We start from the raw sequence: 20880 nt of genomic DNA on the forward strand, positions 1-20880 counted from the left end.
GATATACTGGTGGGTACGTCTACACTATAGTGGCACAGCAGCTACACCACTGAAGTATAAACACTTGCTACAGCAAAGGAAGGGATTTTTCCATTGCTGTAGAAAATTCATCCCCTCAAGAGGCTGCATCTACAGTAGGGGTTAGGTCATCCTAACTACATTGTACAGGGCACAACATTTTTCACTGCCCTGAGCGACATAGCTAGGTTGACCTAAGTTTTAGGTGCAGTCTCACCTTTATACCAGTCTAACTGAATCCATACTAGGGCTTGCACTAGTACAACTATGTTAGTAAAAAAAATCACATCACTACTCAGAATAGTTGTATTGATAAAGCTTTCAAGTGCAGAACAGGCCTTAGTGCTTACACAGCATGTAAAGTAAAAATCAAAATATTTGAAAATGTAAGTACTCCAGCTCAGTGGAGTTATGCATATTTATATCAGGTGAGGATTTGAGAGATGACGTGTAAAATTCTCAATGTATTTTCTTTTGTTTGTTTTTTAATTCTGCATATTTGCTCCAGATAAGTGGATCAAACCAGCAATTCTCTTGAGATATATTTAAAAGTTACTGTGTTGCCTTTCTTTAATTTTTTTTTTTAATTTAGGTAAATGTAGCAGTGTGGAAATGAATTGTACAACCAGAAAACTAATCTGGTTGGTTGCCAATAGCATGCAGTTCCCCAGTTTGAGGTGTCATTAAGTCTTTGCTGCTTGTGGCACTGGCAATAAAAGTTAACTATTAAACTTGCTTTTTAAACTTCCTGCTTGCACTCAATGGTCAAACACAAAAGCACCAAATTAAATCACTGCGATTAGATGACACCTAACCAAAGTAAGGTAAATCCTATATAGATTGCTCTGGTGTAAAACATCTGGCATGCCCAGTTAACGTTTTATTTAAATTTTTCTGTTAAATTACTGAAAGTTTAAAAGGATAATTAGCCCTAATTCTTTCTAAATTACAAAGGCCGGATTAATGATTGGTCAAATTACAACAATATTGTAACAAAAGTGATGGGTATATGGTTGACTCTGCAGTCCTCTCTTAAAGCCTGGGATTACTCTTTTGCTAATGCAATTGCTGTTAGAAGAACCTGAACTGGTTTACAGACATTCTGCATTGTAAATGTTTGCTAATAGATAACTAATCATTTCTCCACCTCCTTGTCATTGCCACCTCCACTGCCTTCCTCTCAGTTGCAAGGGACTACTATATATTTGAATTGAAGGTTCATTTCAATAGTACTGTACACTACTCCTCAGGGTGCTGACTTGGTAGTAATGCTCCCTGGGGCTGATCTTGTAAATTCTTAGTGAGTGTTACCAGTTCTCATGATTTTATCAAGAGTCTCATAATATTTGGTGCTTTTACTTAAAGCTCCAGCTCCTGGATTCATGAGAATGCTATTTTTTGTTTAAAAATTAAGGTAAGTTTCTAGCCCTCATGGTTGCAGAGAAAAGCTTGATGATGCAAACCCTGAAGGATCCAGCACCAGAAAGCAAATTAAAAGAACCCCAATGTATGTTTTTTAAAAATCTGATTTTTAAGCCAATCTCCTGATCTTGGAGAGACTGAGGGCTTGTCTACATGCACAGCAATGCAGTGGCACAGCTGCACCAATTCAACTGCAGCACTATAGTACTTAGTGAAGACACTACCTACGCCGATGGGAGAGCTTCTCCTCTCGGGGTAGTTAATACACCTCCCCAAGAGGCAGTAGCTATGTTGACAGTAGCTATGAATCCCTCCCATCAACATAGCACCATTTACACTGGTGATTAGGTTGGCACAATTGCATTGCTCAGGGGTGTGGATTTTCCACACTCCTGAGTGACGTAGTTATACCGACATAAGTCTGTAGTAAATATTATACCTGGTATTGTATTGTTTACTACCAGGTATAATATTTACTATTGCGATTCCTGTTGACATATGTGGGCTTGCTTCAGTGTTACCGGTTTCAGAGTAGCAGCCGTGTTAGTCTGTATTCGCAAAAAGAAAAGGAGTACTTGTGGCACCTTAGACACTAACAAATTTATTAGAGCATAAGCTAATAAATTTGTTAGTCTCTAAGGTGCCACAAGTACTCCTTTTCTTTCAGTGTTACCATGCACCTTTGCAATCCAGTGCAAAGTGGCTGTAAAATGCTCCCATTGTGAAATGGTAGCATTTTACATCCAGGTTTCAGAGTAGTAGCCGTGCTAGTCTGTATTCAGAAAAAGAAAAGGAGTATTTGTGGCACCTTAGAGACTAACAAATTTATTTGAGCATAAGCTTTCGTGAGCCTCAGCTCACTTCATCGGATGCATTCATCAAATGCATCCGATGAAGTGAGCTGTAGCTCACAAAAGCTTATGCTCAAATAAATTTTAGTCTCTAAGGTGCCACAAGTTCTCTTTTTCATTTTACATCCACTTTGATTCATTATGTACTGGTATAAATGACTGCACAAGAGGCAGGACAATAGCTAATCAGCCTGGCTATGTGGGACTATTCACAGCAGTACACACACACCACCAAGTACAGTCAGGGTTTGTAGTACAAATCACACTTCCGTGAATGAAATTCCTTTGCATTTTTGGCTTTGCTATGTGATAGCACAACAAGGCTGTTGTTGGGCTTTTAGCAGAGCTATTTATACATTGTGCTTCCTACAGAGGGCCTCTTGCTGTCGTGTCTTCAACGATGTATTCAGTCTTAAAAAAGCAAAAAAGTAAAAAATAAAGTGAAATGAAGTAAAAGAACTTTCTACGTTTATTCAAACCCCGAAGGCTGAAATCACAAAGAAGAACAAAGTGTTGTCAAATCACTCAACCACTACTGGTTTACATTGTTTGGTTCGGTTCAGTGGGTACAGCAGCTAAAAAAGCTGTCTTCTGGATTCCAGTCTTGCAGCCCATCGAAATCAATTGGATTGATTGTATAAAACCTGTGGGATTGGGATTCTGGTGTCTGGTGTGTTAAAAATTGAAACAATCACAATCTCTTCAATTGCCTCTCCTCCTACCTTTTGCCCTACCACAATGTATGGAAGGGCTCTGATTGGTGCCCTCCCTTAACACATACATACACACGTGTACCCTGCACTCTTCTTCCTCTGACAGGAAATTAAGACCTTCCAAATCTGAGCCACTCCTCCCCCTCTCTCTTCATGCATAGATCACTCTGTGAAAGCTACTGCATTCCCTCCACAAGGGAGAGAACGGGTGAGTAGTCATCCTTTTCCAGTCCAGTCTCAAATGCAAGAGAGGCCTCCTTGATACAAAATCTTTCAATAGTCAGATGCTCTGCAAATCCAGAGACAAGTCCACCATATGCAAGCTGCTAGTCTTCAGACGTCCCAGAAAGCAAGCCTTTCCTAGAGCAGTAGCCTGAGATGCTGCTGTCTGGCATGGTAAAGATGTTCTGACGATCCTCCTGGGAGATTTCAGCAGACATATTGACAACCCCTCCAATGCAATGGCCTAAAACCTCTTTGCCGCATTTTCCATTTTTAGTTTCTCATAGGTAACATCTGGCTCTACCCACAGAGCAGGTCATGCTTTGGACCTGAATTTTGAATGGGACTTGGCTATAGATTCATCGATTTTTGAGGCCAGCAGTGACTACTAGATCATTTCCTCTCACTTAAAAAGGGGAACCTAACCTGATATAAAGGACACAAGAAACGGCCCCCTACACTGGACTGACCATCACTTCCTTCAGGCTAGTTTCCAGACAAAAAGGACCCAATCAAGTCCAAAACACACTTGCAGGTAATGCCACCCCACCAAAATGCTGTGAGATAGAGGGTCTGTTGAGTCACTGTGACCACTCATTAAACACAACCATTGATGTTCTAGCATTGGAATGCCCACACCCTCCTCATTGCTCCCATAGATCTCAGTGGTTCTCTGCAAACCTATAACAGAAGAAGTAGAAAGGAAGAAAATTCAAATGTTAGTGATGGAGAACAGAAGCAAATGCAGACAGCCTGTAGTACAAGCAATTCTTGTGAACCTACTCTCAGGCATGTAGCAGGGGGTAGCCGTGTTAGTCTGTATCCACAAAAACAACAAGGAGTCTGGTGGCACCTTAAAGACTAACAGATTTATTTGGGCATAAGCTTTCATGGGTAAATCTGTTAGTCTTTAAGGTGCCACCAGACTCCTTGTTGTTTCTACTCTCAGGCATGAAACATGCAAAGTACTCCCACCTCTTCTCCACCTCTGCAGCCATAAAGTCACAACCTACTGGAGTGTTTGCCTATGAATCACCTTGTTTAGCACAGAGTGTCCCACTTTAGTCCCAGAATTGAGCACTTTCCACTACAAAGAACTATCTGCCTGACTTTCTGAAGAAAATCACCCACAACTGAGACTGCTTCTCCATTCACCAAGAGCCGTACAATGAACACAGAGCTGACAACATAGTAAGTTGCCTCTCTGAATTAGGTCCTTTGACACAAAAGAAAGTCCTAGAGGTGCTGAAGGAAAATCCAAGTCAGCTCCTGAAACTCTAGTCCATTCCTTTTTTTAGCTGGAGAAAGAGAGCTGAGAGCACATGGTGACCTTTATTCTGCTATCTTCGTTGGCTCCCTGTTCTATACTAGGTCAAATTCAAGATGTTGGCCATCATCCACAACAGCTATGTTACCCCAGAATTATGGAACCACCAACCTCAAGAATGGGAGTCATGTAGAGAGGACAAGTTTTCTCAAGAACTGGCTCATAAATCTGGAGTTCCCACCTGGAAGAGACCAGGCTGACTAAAAACTTCAGCACCTTCAGAGCAAAATGCAAAACCCACTTCTTTGCCTTAACCTTCCTAGAATAGAACCACATTAAAAGTCAACAAAGTCAGGTCCCTGCTGACTAGTGGGAAGAGAGAGGAATGTCTCCAAGTGTGCACTTGTTGTTGTTTTGGGAGCCAATCTGATACCACAATGATGGGGACCAAATAAGAACTTAGATTGGTGGGTAGATGAAAGCCAAGTCAGGCTGCAGAGAATTCATTTGCCTGAGTCCAACCCTTTTCTATGCCCACAAGGGCTCTGACTGTTTTTCCTACCACACCAGCCCTGATCATCCTGAGGATCAAGTTAGGCCGGCATGGAGCTCCATTCTGCTGCAGAGAGGGGCTCAGGATTTGGCCAATAATGTCTATGGAATGTTTTGTGCTAGGGTGTTCTCCCAGCTCTAAGACGTGTCCTGTATTTTGTGTATTGTATTATATTATATTATATTATATTTTTATATTATATATTTCTATTTGTATTACTGTAGTGCCCAAGAACCCTAGTCATGGACCAGGAGCCCAGTGTGCTAGGTGCTGTACAAACTGATCAAAAAGACAGTCCCTGCCCAAAGGTTTATAGGCACAAATTACAGCATTGCATTGATTATTCGCATCCTGTTATGTTTCAAAAATACTAGTTGTGTCTGGGTTGTCTCCCAGTATCTGATATTCTAGCTCACCTATTTGTACCTTTTGAAGTGTTCTTCAAAAATGGGTGTTTTACTGCTACCACTATAGCCATTTTTATTCACCTCCTTTGGTTGATGTTCTTCACTGGCATCACCTTATTAAATTGCTCTTTACTGGCTGTTTCAAAATGGATCGTTTCAAAGGACTACAGCTCATGTTAACTATGAATGTCAACTTTGTTTGTTCTGCAGGGGCTATGCAGTCCTATACATGGTCACTCACATACACTGTGACAACAGCTGCTGGTTCACCTGCTGAGAACTCGCAACAGCTGCCCTGCATGAGAAGTCCTCATGTGCCTTCTTCATCTGTCACACACAGGATACCTGTTTACCCCCACAGAGAGGAACACGGGTAGGTTACTTTCCAGTTTGTTTATTTGAGTTTTAAGGACTAGTCTAAATTTGCAATAATTTTTTTTTCAAAAGCAGTTGGAATCCAAGGTCTGTTTTCTCAGGGAATAGATTGTCATTGCAAATGTGACAGCATTGTATGGTTATATGGTCTCTCACATATTTCCATTTATTCATTTAAAACATAATGCTAGTAATAAACACAAGGAAACCTGGAAAATAAGTTCTAAAGGGAGAAGGACTGGATGGATGATCTAATTAGGTTTCTTTCTATCTCTGATTCCTATTATTCTATGTCAATAGCCTAGATATGTCAAGAAAAGCTAACCCTCCTTCACCAAGCTAATTGCTAGTCTCACAGAGCAACAGTTTCCAGGGTTTGGAAAGACGGACAATTTTTGAACTAGAAGGAGAATCCAGCATAACGAACATGTCAAAGCCTTGGAGTAATGCTGACCAATGAAAATAGTAAACATTGACATAGCACAATTTATTAAAGATCTTGGAGCACTTTACAAACTTTAACAAAGCCTAACAACACTTCTGTTCGAAAGCAATAGCCATTCTGTATATTTCCAACTTCTAGGGCTCTGTATCAAGCTCAGAGAGCTCCTCTGTCCCTTCCACAACTAGCCAAACACCATAACAAAAACACCCATTGGGCAGGCCCGTGCATGTACAAGGATTAGGAGTGTGGGAGATGTTGCTGATAGCCTGAATGCAACACAAAGTGTAGACTTCTTACTGAATTCCTCAAGCTCTGTCCACAGTTTCCATGTGTGGAAATGCTTACTCCACAGAGGAAGATAAGAGATTCATTGCTTTGTGGAGAACCAGCACAATATCTATGCACCATTGAGAGCTTTGGTCCTCGATCTGGGCTGAATTTCACACAAAATGTGGATCCTCAGCCTGCCAATATATCTGAATAGAGAGAACCTCTTCTAGCTTTTGTAGAACAGTTTCTGCTGGAGCTACTACCAGTCATCACTGAAGATGGATACCCTCTGGAATGCAAAAACTTTGCAGAGTAGTGATGAGGAGAGCACCTTAAAGGACTCAAGAGTTTTTACACTGACTTTTATTTTACCACATAACCGGACTTAAGACAGAGTAAAGCTCAGAGTCATTTTGAGTCATGCTCAGAAAATGTAAATGTATCTTTTTGTACTTGAGGCCAGTCGTGCAAAACAAAATGAAAGCTTCATGATAAAAGCAGCTTTCTTGACAATAAATAGTGAGGGATCATTACTGCTTCCCTCTGAATTTGAAGTGATGACAATAATAGATAATATAAGACTCCAAACCTTCCTAGGAAGATGCTGAGATAGTGACATTCAGCTGTGTTTTAAATGAGGGGATTTATCAGACATTTCTTAATTAGCCTAATTGTACTGGTGAAAATATTATTGAAAGTGGCAGGAGTATAACTTCTTGTTGTGGCCTTTTTCTTTTCGTTTCTTTTCTTTTTTCTTTTCTTTTCAGAGGCTATGTAAAATTATTTACTCCTAAAGCCCAGTTAAACTGTCCAAGATGGGAAGGGGTTAGTGAGACTTATTCTGGAGAGTAGGTAGAAAAGTCAGAAACCTCGAGCACCTAAGACGGATGTGCACAAGTGTGCAAACATCCTTTAACACAGTCAGAAAACATTCTTCCAAAATACCAAATGAAGAAATGTATATTGTGTATATCAATGGCACCTCCTAGGAGATAGTGGAGGATAACAAGACAGAAACTGCTTACCTTTCTTCTACGAGTTGCAAGAGTCACGCTAACAGCAGCATGGAAAACCTTATAATTGTCCACCCCTTGGGAGGTCTTGGCAACTCTGCAGTACCAACCTTTGTCCTGAAATCATCCTTAGTGGCGTGGTCTGCGTGCCACTTGCCAGACAAATGCTATAGGCACCTTAGGTGCCAGGCCTGAAGGCACTAGTAGGTTCCAGTTAGACTCTGCTAGCTGCCTCCAGTCACTGTGTTCCACCCAGGGGCCATGAGAAAGCTTGCCTCTGTGACCTAATGCCTTCAAACTGCCCTGGAACCTTCCCTGTCTGGTGACCTATATCCCTTTTGAGCAGGAGGAAAGGAGCAGCAGCAAATTCACCCTCATTCACACTGCCCTCTGTTGGCCTGTTACTGCACAGGTGATTAATCACAACCTCCTGATTACCTGCGCATCTACCAATGTGATATATGCCATCATGTGCCAGCAATGCCCCTCTGCCATGTACATTGGTCAAACTGGACAGTCTCTACGTAAAAGAATGAATGGACACAAATCAGACGTCAAGAATTATAACATTCAAAAACCAGTTGGAGAACACTTCAATCTTTCTGGTCACTCGATTACAGACCTAAGAGTGGCTATCCTTCAACAAAAAAGCTTCAAAAACAGACTCCAACGAGAGACTGCTGAATTGGAATTAATTTGCAAACTGGATACAATTAACTTAGGCTTGAATAGAGACTGGGAATGGATGAGTCATTACACAAAGTAAAACTATTTCCCCATGTTATTTCTCCCCCCCCACCCGACCCCCCACGGTTCCTCAGATATTCTTGTTAACTGCTGGAAATAGCCTACCTTGCTTGTCACCATGAAAGGTTTTCCTCCTTTCCCCCTCCCCCCCCCCCACTGCTGGTGATGGCTTATCTTAAGTGATCACTCTCCTTACAGTGTGTATGATAAACCCATTGTTTCATGTTCTCTGTGTGTGTATATCAATCTCCCCTCTGTTTTTTCCACTAAATGCATCCGATGAAGTGAGCTGTAGCTCACGAAAGCTTATGCTCTAATAAATTTGTTAGTCTCTAAGGTGCCACAAGTACTCCTTTTCTTTTTCCTGATTACCCAGTAATCCAGATAGCTTCAGGGGATCTGAGAAATCCTGGTAACAGAAAAGTGCAGACATCAAAGACTGTCTCTCTTGTGCTCTCAGTGCCCACCTTGCTGGGCCCAGGCAGCATGAAAGAGGAAGCTGCCTGTTTCAAATGCAGATGGGGCCTGGAATGGGGCAGGGGGAATAGATTAGGGTAAGGAGCCTACATGGGTGAGACTGAGACTGGAGGTTGATGGTGTGGGTGGGAGGGGAAATGGGGAGAGACCGGGATTAGATGAGCAAGGAGACTGAAACTGGTACAGGGAGTCCAGAGGGGTGAGACTGAAGGCTTGTCTACTCTTAAAATGCTGCAGTGGCACAGCTGCACCTCTGCAGGGCTTCACTATAGACACTACCTAAACAGAGAGGCGGGATTCTCCTATTGATGTAGTTAATTCACCTCCCCTAGCGCTGTCTTCATGGGGATTTAGGTTGGCCTTGTTACACTGCTTAGGGGGTGTGGATTTTTCATGCACCCCTGACTGACATAGTTAAGCCAAACTAACTTTCTAGAGTAGACCAGGCCTAGGATTTGCTGAGCAAGAAGATTGGGACTATGATGAGATGCCTTAAGAGTGGAGACTGGTACTGGCTAGTTGAGAAGAATGGGATTGGAATGAGGAGCTGGGGTGAGGAAGACACAGGACTAGGACAGGGTTGCATTGGAGGGCATGGGACAGAAGGGATCAAGTTTGGGGGAACAGGCAGAAGAGTCTGTGCCTACTAGAGCACATTCCCCTACAGAATTTGAAATGGAAACCAAGATTCCTGAGGCTTGTCTACATGGCGTGACAGAGCGCACCAGAGGGGTGTGATCTGCAAAGCGCCCAGCTGTGCTGTGTAGACCCTGCTGGCATGTTCCAAAAAGTACCTATTTGCATTAATGTGACCTAGGGACTTTTTAGAATGCACCAATGGAGTATACATAGGGCAGTTAGAGCGCAATGTGTTTGAACGCTATAAAAACATATCCCTCTATGGGTGAGCAGCAGTGACCGCCAATTTGGGCAACTTAATGTACCCCCTCTGTACACAATCACATCATACATAATTTGAAAGCTTATTATGTCTACCTTAAGATGACATGTGATGGGGAACTGTCAAATGGTGCCATTACCATAGAAACAGGGGTAAACAATGACACCATCAACACATTAAGATGGCCACTTTGAAATATTTGCATTTGTTTCTGTTATTATTTCAAGACATAAAAATGGATTTCTTTGGATTTCAGAGCATCACGACAACAATCAAAAGAGTAAAGCAAAATGTAATAATAAATTAGTACAGTTATCACTGAACTGTAATAGCACTGGTGACATCTCTAGTCAACATCATTATCATCACCTTGTTCCTTATGATTTCTGTCAAGAGTGTATTGGTTACCCAGTCTTCATTGCCTTTGCATACACACAGTTCTGTGCAGGGAAGGTTGTTCTGACTACAGACAGTTGATTGTGCAGTGACCCCTACTGTTACAGGCACAGATAAGGTCTTGTAGAAGCTCAGATGCCACTGGCCCTTGAAGAATACAAGAAGTAGCTCATCATCCGCATTTGCCCATCCATGTTGCAATGATGATCCAATATCTGGTTTCCCTGTGTGTGTGAAGACGTCCAAATCTTTGTCTGCCAAGATGCTCTTTTGACCTGCTCTTCAAAACTATCATCGTGTGGTGGGAGTTTGGCCGATGACTTGTCCTTTCTGATAGCTACATTGAGCCACAAGCAATTTGGGTCTCCTTTCTCACGCTGGTCATACAGCACTGCTACCAACTTCTGTGGCTTGTCCATCACACTCTCCCAATTTGGCAAGATCTCTGATGAGGTAAGCTCCCTTTGTTCTGACAACACTAAACACAGATTTTCCCTCTGAATCCCAAATAGGGATGACACAGATGCATCCTATCAATGCATGTACAGCAAGAAGTATGTTGCAGAATTCAGGAGTGTATGAGTGTCACAAACTGCATGCACAGATATGAAACGACACTAGTCAGTCATGCTTGTAATGGTGCCTGGTTTCAATCCACATGCTATCTACGTGTCCCATTTATGGAAGGTAGTGAACAGCCAGGACCAAAACCTCTGGATCAGGTAACCTAATTACAATGGTTCGTTTGACACTAAGAGACTCAAAAACCATATTGGCACATATAGCATGCAGAAGCATCCTTGTGTCCACTTTCTCTTGAGTATTGTACAAGGCTTGGGCTTCTTCAACATCTCTATTGGTGATGGACTTTGCTACCTCACCACTGGAAAAGTCTCCAGCAAGAAGAAGTGTTTGTGTTGGGTGTGCTCCTACGCACTCAGGTGCATTTTGAACCATGTATTCATAGAGGAATTTTACAAGTGACTGCTTGTTGTATGTCATGTTTAGAAACTTTTTCCAGGGAGGCACAGGGCATCCACCAATCACCTGGTATTTCTTGCGTCCAACCTTAGATCCTGTCCGGCGCTGTCTTTCTGCAGTTTTAATAGTGTTACTGTTGTCATATCTCTCAAAGACTTTGATTACAGAATTAGCTTTGTGAAATCCCAGGACCTTTCTCAAGAACTCAGCAGCCAGTTCACTAAATGTGTGGAATTTATTTGTCTCCAGCCATCATTATACGACAGCCATGGCATCTCTGATGTATACAGTGGTTTTTTTGTTGCATGCTCTTCGCTCATGGATTCTTTCAGCTTGAGCTTCCAGCTGATGCACTAATTCAGCTTTGTGTGTTCTCATTGTTTCATCAGCATGAAAGAGGAACATAGGCACAGGTCCTATTGGGTGACTAAGAACAATTGCCATTGAAACATCATCTCTGCCTCTTGCTAAAGATAGGGCTCTTTGGGAAACAGTTTCTGCACTTATAGCTGCTGTGAGTGTCCCTCCTTTGCCAGACTTAAATTTGGTTGTCTTGTCAATATTAGCAAATGTTTTGATGCCAGTTTTCCTGCCTAGGCTGAAGAAACTACATGACCCATCAGAATCAAGTGTACCTCTCCTAAATCTCTCCATTTATTTTTCACCAGCATCTACTATTTTCAGTAGAGACTTTTGTATATCCAATGTTACATGAAGTCTAGTAGATATGTTGATAAGTACCTCTGTATGTGACTCAGGGTCAAAAGGGTTTCTCATATTGTTGATGACATAGTTAGTAAGAGCTCTAACATAGTCTTCATCCCTCTTCAGTGCAGAGGCAAGATCTTGTTTTGTGGACTTTGTCTTCACTTCTTTCTCCTGTAGCTTTTGCTTATTCACTCAGGACATGTTTTGTGAGGGGCATCTGATGAGCTGGCCTCTTTATTCTAAGTCCTACAATCCCACTGTTGCTTTTTGAGTCTTTGATGACAGTTTTCTCTGTTCCTATGTCACTCCACATTCTTTTGGAAGAACCAGGAGTCTGACAGACAGCAAATTCCCCAGATTAAAAGGCACTGTGTACTACTTCAGGGGAATTACTATAACAAGAATGTAGATTGGTATCTAACTGGCATAGTTGGGCCTGTTTGCAGTAAAGAACTATAAAAGCTGGCACACTGTGTGTATAGGTGAAGTTTCCAATCCTCCTGTCAGCCTGCATAGAATCATAGAACTGGAAGGGACCTCGAGAAGTCATCTAGTCCAGTGCCCTGCACTCAAGGCAGGACTAAGTATTATTTAGACCACCCCTGACAGGTGTTTGTCCAATCTGCTCTTAAAAATCCCCAATGATGGAGATTCCGCCACCTCACTAGGCAATTTATTCCAGTGCTTAACCACCCTGTCAAGAAGTTTTTCCTAATGTCCAGCCTAAACCGCCCTTGCTGCAATTTAAGCCCTTGCTTCTTGTCCTATCCTCAGAGGTTAAGAAGAACAATTTTTCTCCCTCCTCCTTGAAACAACCTTTTATGTACTTGAAAACTGTTATCATGTCCCCTCTCAGTCTTCTCTTCTCCAGACTAAACAAACCCAATTTTTTCAGTCTTCCCTCATAGGTCATGTTTTCTAGACATTTAATCACTTTTGTTGCTTTTCTCTGGACTTTCTCCAATTTGTCCACATCTTTCCTGAAATGTGGTGCCCAGAACTGGACACAATACTCCGGTTGAGGCCTAATCAGCGCAGAGTAGAGCGAAAGAATTACTTCTCATGTCTTGCTTACAATACTCCTGCTAATACATCCCAGAATGATGTTTGCTTTTTTTGCAACAACGTTACACTGTTGACTCATATTTAGCTTGTGATCCACTATGACCCCCAGATTCCTTTCGGCAGTACTTCTTCCTAGGCAGTCATTTCCCATTGTGTATGTGTGCAACTGATTGTTCCTTCCTAAGTGGAGTACTTTGCATTTGTCCTTATTGAACTTCATCCTATTTACTTCAGACTATTTCTCCAGTTTATCGAGATCATTTTGAATTTTAATCCTGTCTTCCAAAGCACTTGCAACCCCTCCCAGCTTGGTATCGTCCACAAACTTTATAAGTGTACTCTCAATGCCATTATCTAAATCACTGATGAAGATATTGAACAGAACCGATCCCAGATACATCACAGTGCTAAAGGCAGGAATAACTGAGACGAGGTCGTCACCACCAGCAAGGGATAATCTCCTAGCCAACTGGAGATGGTAGAAAGCATTACTCGTGGATGCTGATATATGACAGCTTAGCCTCAGTAAGGAATCCAACAGCATTCCTAAACTATGGACTGACTTGACCTATTGTGGGTGTCAACCTTCAGCAAAAGGAGACTGCACCATAGAATAATGTAAGAAAGCCAAGGCTTACCGCTGACCACCAGAAAATCAGTTGTTGGCTTTGAGCCTCATGCTTCCCTGCAAAGGAGAGCAAGGAGCAAAAAAACCCCCCAAAGGTGGGTTGCAGTAGAATAAATATGGGTGACAGCTCCATGGCATGTCCCTGCCGGTCCTTACAAGGAGGCTGAAGAAGCCTTGTCATGTGGACGCCACATGGTTGAAAATATGTGATTTTGGAGGAGTGAGGGCAGGGACAAGGAGCTGCTACCATATACAGCATGCTGTCCTAGAAACCTGCTTAATGCACCGCTGAGCGGAAATGCAGTGCTGGTCTGACTGACATTATCTGCCCCAGAGAGAGAGCGCAGGCATGGCAGGAGGAGTCATGCTGCCCTCAGGAGTAGTTGTTGTGCAGAGGCCTACACTTTAAGATGTCCAGGGTAACAAAAGTCCAATTCAGACTGTTCTATACAATTCTTTGGAAAAAGGTATAAAAAAGAGACAGAATAAATGAGTCCAGACCAAAAGGTCGACTGAAACCACCCAAGAACGGTTTTGAAATCATGAGCACTAAACAAGAGAATGGAATTGGAAATGAATGGACCAAAATTGGTGTGTCAGCAAGCAGGCCTAAATAGCAAACACAATGAGCTATTATTCCTATCACCCCCTTTCGGGTCATTAAAAAAGAGACTAGGAAGGGGGAAGGTATCAAAACACGAGGGCTGGAGACAGGTGAACTGAAAGGAATGAGCTCTACAATTATGGCTGCCATCCCAATCTTCTCCTGGAACCCACCCTGACACCACTGGGCCTTCATTGACCTGGTCCTGACAGATGCCCTGACCACACTGAGCCAAAGAGAGGGACACAGCTGACATCACCACCTCTACCAGGCTAAATCCCAAACACCTGTAGGGATGTGAGACTTGGGTTGTAGCTGTCATGCCCTCCCTTGAATATCATTTTCCTTTCCCCACCTTATTTCTTTTCTTTCTTCTCTTTTTACCTTCTAAAACGAGTCTGGCTTTGCTGGCTAAGATTGTATCTTTCACAACCCTGTTGCGAGCCCATGACCAGAGAGGCAGATAAAAGCAATGCCTTAAACAGCCCAACACTGGGACAGCTTGCCAGGTCTGGGAGTGATAGATAAGACTGTGTGCTCCAGGTTTCTTCGGGAGTGAGATTATAAGCAAGACTGAGCACTAGAGACAGAAGCTGCACTTTGTCTTCACTGTGCTTTTCTCCCCCTCGTATATGTTTTTCTTGTATTGTTTTGAAAGGGATCAGGATTGGACTTTAACAACAGCAACTTCAGCCCATTTCAACTATCTTTTTCTCTCCCCTCACCCCCAAAAAAGACAGTTATTACATCTTTAATACCGTCTCAAAGACTGTCGGGCTGGGATTTGCTAAAAATTCTACAGCTAAAGGGAATGAAGAAAAGCTTCCTTTAATGCATTACATTTCAATTGCTTTCACTGTTTTTCCTTCTTTTTCTGTAGCTTTAATAAAAGTTTAAAACACTTTTTAATAGTGGTTGATTCCATGGGGCTAAGTAGGGCGAAGTCTCTGTACTCAAAACCATGAATCATATTTAATGTTGTATAGGGACAGGGTCATGTTAACATCTTTGACTCTTGGGCCATTTATTCCATTCCAATTAACAGAGGGTGGAGGACCCAGTGAGCCACCCAGATGGACCAGTCCCCCTTATGGAAAACCTCCCTATTCATGCTTGAGTCCCACTGTGGTCCATCCTCTTCCCCCTTGCTTTGCTCCACCTCACACTTCTGAATGAAGAGGGGCTTCTGGCCCCGGTTTTTGAAAGCAATCCTTTTCAGACTGGGTGTCCTGCTGTCATTTATAAACGTACCTGTTTGTTTGACTGGTTTACAATATAGCGCGGTATCACTAGTGTGCTAAATTGAAGACTAATAGGAGATAGTTAAATGTACCCAGACTCTAGATCTATCTTGTGCACCTTATAGTAATCTGTTTAAAATATGTTAAAAATCAATAAAAATAAAATGTAAATGAGCCTCATCTTCCTCTTCCCACCCCCCCACCCCTATATCAGTACTACCTCTAGCTAGTGTACATTTTTAAAGCCTAGTACTTTAGAGGTAGATTAGCACCTAGCATTTATATGGTCATGCAGAGGCAGGGAGACTGTAGAGTCTCCATCCCTTCCCCTCTTGTGTGACCCACCTAAGGATTAACCAGAGACATTCAGAAAAGTGCAGGAGCTTCTCCCTCTCCCATTCTGACTTGTGCTGGAACAGCTGTCCCAAAAAAAGGGGTAAGGAGAGAAGGGGAGGAGGCAGAGCCGTGACTCTGTCCCTCTGCTCAGCTGCACAGGAAGAGTATGCTGCACCCCTTAAAGGGAAGTTGCAAATTACTCCACCAACCCCATCATCAGTGGGGAGCACTCCTTGCCCCAGTGCAAGGCTGTGGCTACATTTAACAGTTTAGCTCTCAGAGCCCAGTTCTACCATTGTGGCTCATGCTGAATAGTACTTCATTGTGTGAGTAGTCCCAGGAACCACCTCTCTGAAAAGAGGACTATGGAACACTAGTAAAAGTGGCCAAACTGGATGCTTAGAAAGCACTACAAATGACTGATTACAAATCACACAGACACATGGAGTCATTCTATTTGCTCAGTGTAGATCTCATAATTACACTAAGTGACATTTGCATTTTCGAACTGAGTTGGGGTAAATCTTCGTACAGATTGTTCTTCAGAGCATCTCTCTCCTATGGAAACAAATACAAATATATCTGGCATATAGCATTAGAAAACTACAACAGAACTAGTAGCTGGAATGCCATTTTTATGAGTACTAAATGTGTGTGTGGGGGGGTTTCATTCATTTTAGGTACACAGGAAGTTACAACTATGGTAGCTATAGCAACCAGCACCCCTATCCAATGCAGAGTCAATATCCATCTCTATCACATGACACTACTATTTCCGGACCACTTCATTACTCAGCTTATCACAGAAGCTCTTCACAGGTAAGTCTGTTGTCTTACTGCTAATGCATGATTTAATGTATTAAATAAAGATTTTAAACTATCTGTAACCAGCATTCAAGCTATTTTAAACTCTCTTTAATACATGGTGTTCTGTGCTATGCCCTGATTTTTACTTTCAGCTTTTACAGACCATAGCGGTCTAAAATTCCTCATAAACATTTTCATCATGGCTGCAGATTGTTTTGCCAAAAGTGACTTTAATCTGTGAAGTTGTTTTTGAATGCTATGATCTTAAATGCAATTGATGGGATTACAAAAAATGTTTCTTTGCCAAGCACCGGTCTAAAAAATCTGTTTAAATAACTGAACATTTGCATTAGAAGTGAAACAGACTTCTCATTTGTAATAAGTGTTTTAAAATAGCAGATATAATTCATCTGATGCTAGGATTGTAGTCCGTTCTTTTGGAACCTTTGCCTTTGAGTATTGATTTTTTTTATTTTTATTTTTATTATTATTATTATTATTATTTTATTTTATTTTTTGGCCTTGAACTTGTAACGAATACTGCTTGAATTTCAACTCTTAAAACAGAGACTCAGTATTTTACTGCATTTCTGAAACTTATATTGGCATCTAATTAAATATGCCAGGTGAAATCCTGAACCCATTGAATGGGAGTTTTGCCATTGTCTTTGTGGAGGCAGGATTTCATCCCATGTTTATCATAAAGTTGCTTTAAGAACGTTTGTAACTTGCAGCACAATTTGGACTCTATCTATCCATCCATCTAATCAATCATGTGATATTAAAATCATGTCCATTTATTAAAGCTTTTTGTCTATATGAGCCCCATAATGGCTTGAGATGATATAAAGCCTTTGTGTTGGCTGTTTCAAACATATGTATTGGGCTTTTATGCCCTTCATATTTAGGATTTGTATCTGGCTGAGTCAGTCATTTCATTGTAAATAAAAACTATGGGTCTCACTCACCGCCGCATTACTCCAGTTTTCATTTAATTTACATGGAGTTACATTGGCATGAAACTAAAGTAGTACAGTGGTGAATCAAACCCTGTGTCTTCTGACTCAGGTTTAGTTTCACTGATTGGCTACCACTTGCACTTTGTTTCTGCATGTATTGTGAAGCACTTTCGAATTCCATTGCATGAAAAGCACTGTCTTAGTCCACTTTCTATTCTACACCTCATACTGTACATTAACTACACTATTTAGTTATTTCAGTTCATAAAACTGTGCCTGTCAGAACCAGCATGGGATTTAGAGGTGCAGGTACAACCATTGGCAACAGGACTAGGATGGATCCACAAAGCAGTGAGGTTCTGGGGGATACACAGATGGTGCTGATCTACTGTACAGTGAGGAGCACAGCTCCATGAAGGCTTTGTGTCTCTGAGCATGCAGGTAGCAGGTAGGGGCAGGATTCTGAAGGAGGCAAAGTTGGGAGTGTCCATCTGAATGGATTCTCCTATCTTTCATCTATAGGGAATTTAGGGAGACACATAAGGGGCCACGGAGCCTACTCTAGCCATTAGACTGGAGCAGCTTTCATGGAGGATGCAGTATTTCCTAATGAATAGAGCATTGGCCTTGGACACAGGAAACCTGGATTCTATTCCTGGCTCTGCCACTTGCCTGCTGGGTCATCTTGGGCAAATCACTTCCCCTCTCAGTGTCCCAGTTTCCCCTTCTGTAAAATGAGGATAATGATACTCTGTAAAGCACTCTGAGATATATGAATGAAAAGTGCTGCATAAGAGGTAGGTAGTACTAACAGCTTGACAGGGACTCAGTGGCCTGTGTGAAGAGATTCCTCCCACAATTTCCTATGCATCTTCCAAGCACCTAGCCCCGACAGTTATGCCAGGTAGAGACTCTAACCTTTAGTGCAACAGCTATATCTACAGTAAGAAGAATGACTAGATATTTAGGTTTAGTAGTGCAAGACAAGTTTGTATGTATCCGTTTTTCACTACAGTATGTATTCTTATGTTCTGTAACAAACTTTTGAAATCAAAGACTTTTCACCTTTTGGAAATCAGTTTTCCATCTCACTGTTAATAATTGCAGAAAATATATAATAACAATTGCATGAAAAACAATCTAAATATGTGATCTAAGGACACATGCAGTGGCTCAGAAATTATCGAGGCACATCTGTCTGTGTGTATAATAGAGTGTTTGGCTGTTGCTTTTGTTGAAAAATTTTGTCCCTTAGATTTCTTATCCTCTTGTGACAGTCTTCAATGTCAAACATAGATAGCATAAGTTATGCAAATAACAATAGATAGAGATAACTACTTTGAGTGCACACTAATGTCATGGTTAAGGCAACATATACAAATAAAATAAATTAAAATCATGCAACCATTTTGAGGGAGATTTCTTTTGCAAGCATTGTTGCTGTAGTAGACTGTCTCTTCAAGTCTGGGTTTCAAATAACTTTTCTGCCTTCTTCAGCTCTTGAACATTCTAGAACAAAATAGAACAAGTAGATGTGTCTTAACTGATTATATTTCAGAGCAGTTACCTCAGCTTGAATTCAGTATGTTCTTTCTTACCCTGCTTGTAAACTGAGATTTTTTTAATGCAGAATATAGTCAGCAAGAACCTATTAATGTGCTAATTTTACATTTAAAGGAGTTATAAACTGCACCCACGATGCAAGAATGCTTCCAAAAGTTTTAATATGACATTGGCTAAAATCAAGGTTTTTTTTTTTTTTAAAGCTTAATGGAATGCTGTAAAATCTCTGCACTGATAAATCTTGTCATTTTATTAGTCACCCTTAATGCATAACAACTTAATTATGTGCTCTGCCCCGAAAAGGTAAAAGAGGTATTATGAAACCACATTTTTTTTCTAGCGGAAGCATTTGTAAGGGGAACCTGCTGCAAGGAATAAGAGAGCAGAAGTCATGACTTTGCAAAATCAAAACAAAATAGGCCAAATTTGCAGGGCCCTTTGCAGACACAATTCCACTCAAGTCAGGGGAGCTGTACTCATTTAACATAACAGTCACAGTTGGAAGGGACCTCAGGAGGTCATCTTAGTCCAACCTGCTGCTCAAAGCCCCAGATCCCTAAATGGCCCCCAGAAGGATTGAACTCACAACCCTGGGTTTAGCAGGCCAATGCTCAAACCCCTGAGCTGTCCCTCCGCCAGGGGTGAAGTTGGTTCCATCAGTCTGCATGGGCTTTTCAGTCAAGTGGCATATATTTACCAGTGGATTTTTTTTTTCAAAAGAAATATTTTTCTATAGTCCACATTTGGTTTAAATAGAAAAGCCTAGTTGAGCATTATTTAGTGTACTACTTACCATGTTCATTACAGTAGTTTCTAGGAGCCCATCAAGAACTGGGTTTCATTGAACTAGGCCCTGTACAAACATAAGAGACAGTCCCTCCCCCAAAGAACTTACCGCCTAAGTCAGTGGTTCTCAACCTATTTACCATAGCAGCATATGCAGCTCTCTATGTTATGTGGGCCGCATCCACAAAATATATATATACTACCTGTATGGCACTGAGGATGTCACATGGGCCACAGCTATGTGCTGATTGGGCTGCAAGTGGCCCGTGGGATGCGGGTTGAGAACCATTAGTCTAAGTGGACAAATCAAACAAAGGAGCAGGGAAAAGGGTAACATGCAAACAGAGTGAACCGTGTGATGGTTGCAAACATCAAGTTAGTCCCAGGATTTTTTTGTTGCTTTTTTTTATTATGTAAATCATTTTGATGGGCTTATGTTAGGAGAGGATTGGTTAGATTGAAAGACAAAGGAAGAGTGGGTATTGAAGCAAACAGCCAATCAACACAGTGGAGTGAATGTTCAGATGGAAAACTGCAGAAAGCAATCTGATGATTAGAGCTGGTGGAGACTTTTTTGACAAAGCATTTTTTTGTTGGAAAATGCCAATTTGTCAAAACCAAAATAGTTCATAGGAAAGGGACAGTTTTGACAAGACTTTGTTGGGAAGGTTTCTCAGGTCCAGGGTGGCAGGCGGGGAGAGGAGGGAGAGCCGCCCAAGATAGCCAATAGCCAGGTGGTTTGGGTACTCACCTGGACAGGCCCGCCGATGCGGGGGGCAATTGCCCTGGGGCCCAGACGATTTAAAAGGGCCCAGGGGCCCCCAGCTGCTGCCACTGCCATGGTGGCAGCCGAGAGCCCCGGGCCCTTTTAAACCTCCCAGGCAGGCCGCAGGTCTCCTAGGAACACGCAACACCTCCAGGCCCCGTGCTTGGGAGGGGGGGGGGGGTCGGCGCAATTGGCCAGCGCAGTCAGTCCCAGAAGTGATGGGTCAATCCCAGAAGTGACGGCTTCGTCACTTCCACCTCAGTCCCTGCAGCCCCCCTAAGGATGGCCCTGGCTTTGGGGCCCAGAATTGCTGTGGGCAGGCCTGCACCTGGGAAACATGAGTTGAAGTCCCTGATCTG

The 20880-nt window shown here is 42.1% G+C and overlaps 1 protein-coding gene across 3 annotated transcripts in view; it reads left to right on the plus strand.

Moving 5' to 3' along the window:
- Positions 1 to 20880, plus strand: part of RFX4 (regulatory factor X4) — a 132861-nt gene that overhangs the window by 100912 nt on the left and 11069 nt on the right. For all 3 annotated transcript variants that reach the window (XM_038387701.2, XM_043519619.1, XM_038387700.2), the window contains 2 exons: positions 5664 to 5826; positions 16321 to 16459. In XM_038387701.2, the coding sequence (XP_038243629.1) occupies positions 5664 to 5826; positions 16321 to 16459 (302 nt within the window). The remainder of the gene's footprint in view (positions 1 to 5663; positions 5827 to 16320; positions 16460 to 20880) is intronic.

The sequence above is a fragment of the Dermochelys coriacea genome, chromosome 1 (assembly GCF_009764565.3).
Source record: "Dermochelys coriacea isolate rDerCor1 chromosome 1, rDerCor1.pri.v4, whole genome shotgun sequence".
NCBI classification, from domain to species: domain Eukaryota; kingdom Metazoa; phylum Chordata; order Testudines; family Dermochelyidae; genus Dermochelys; species Dermochelys coriacea.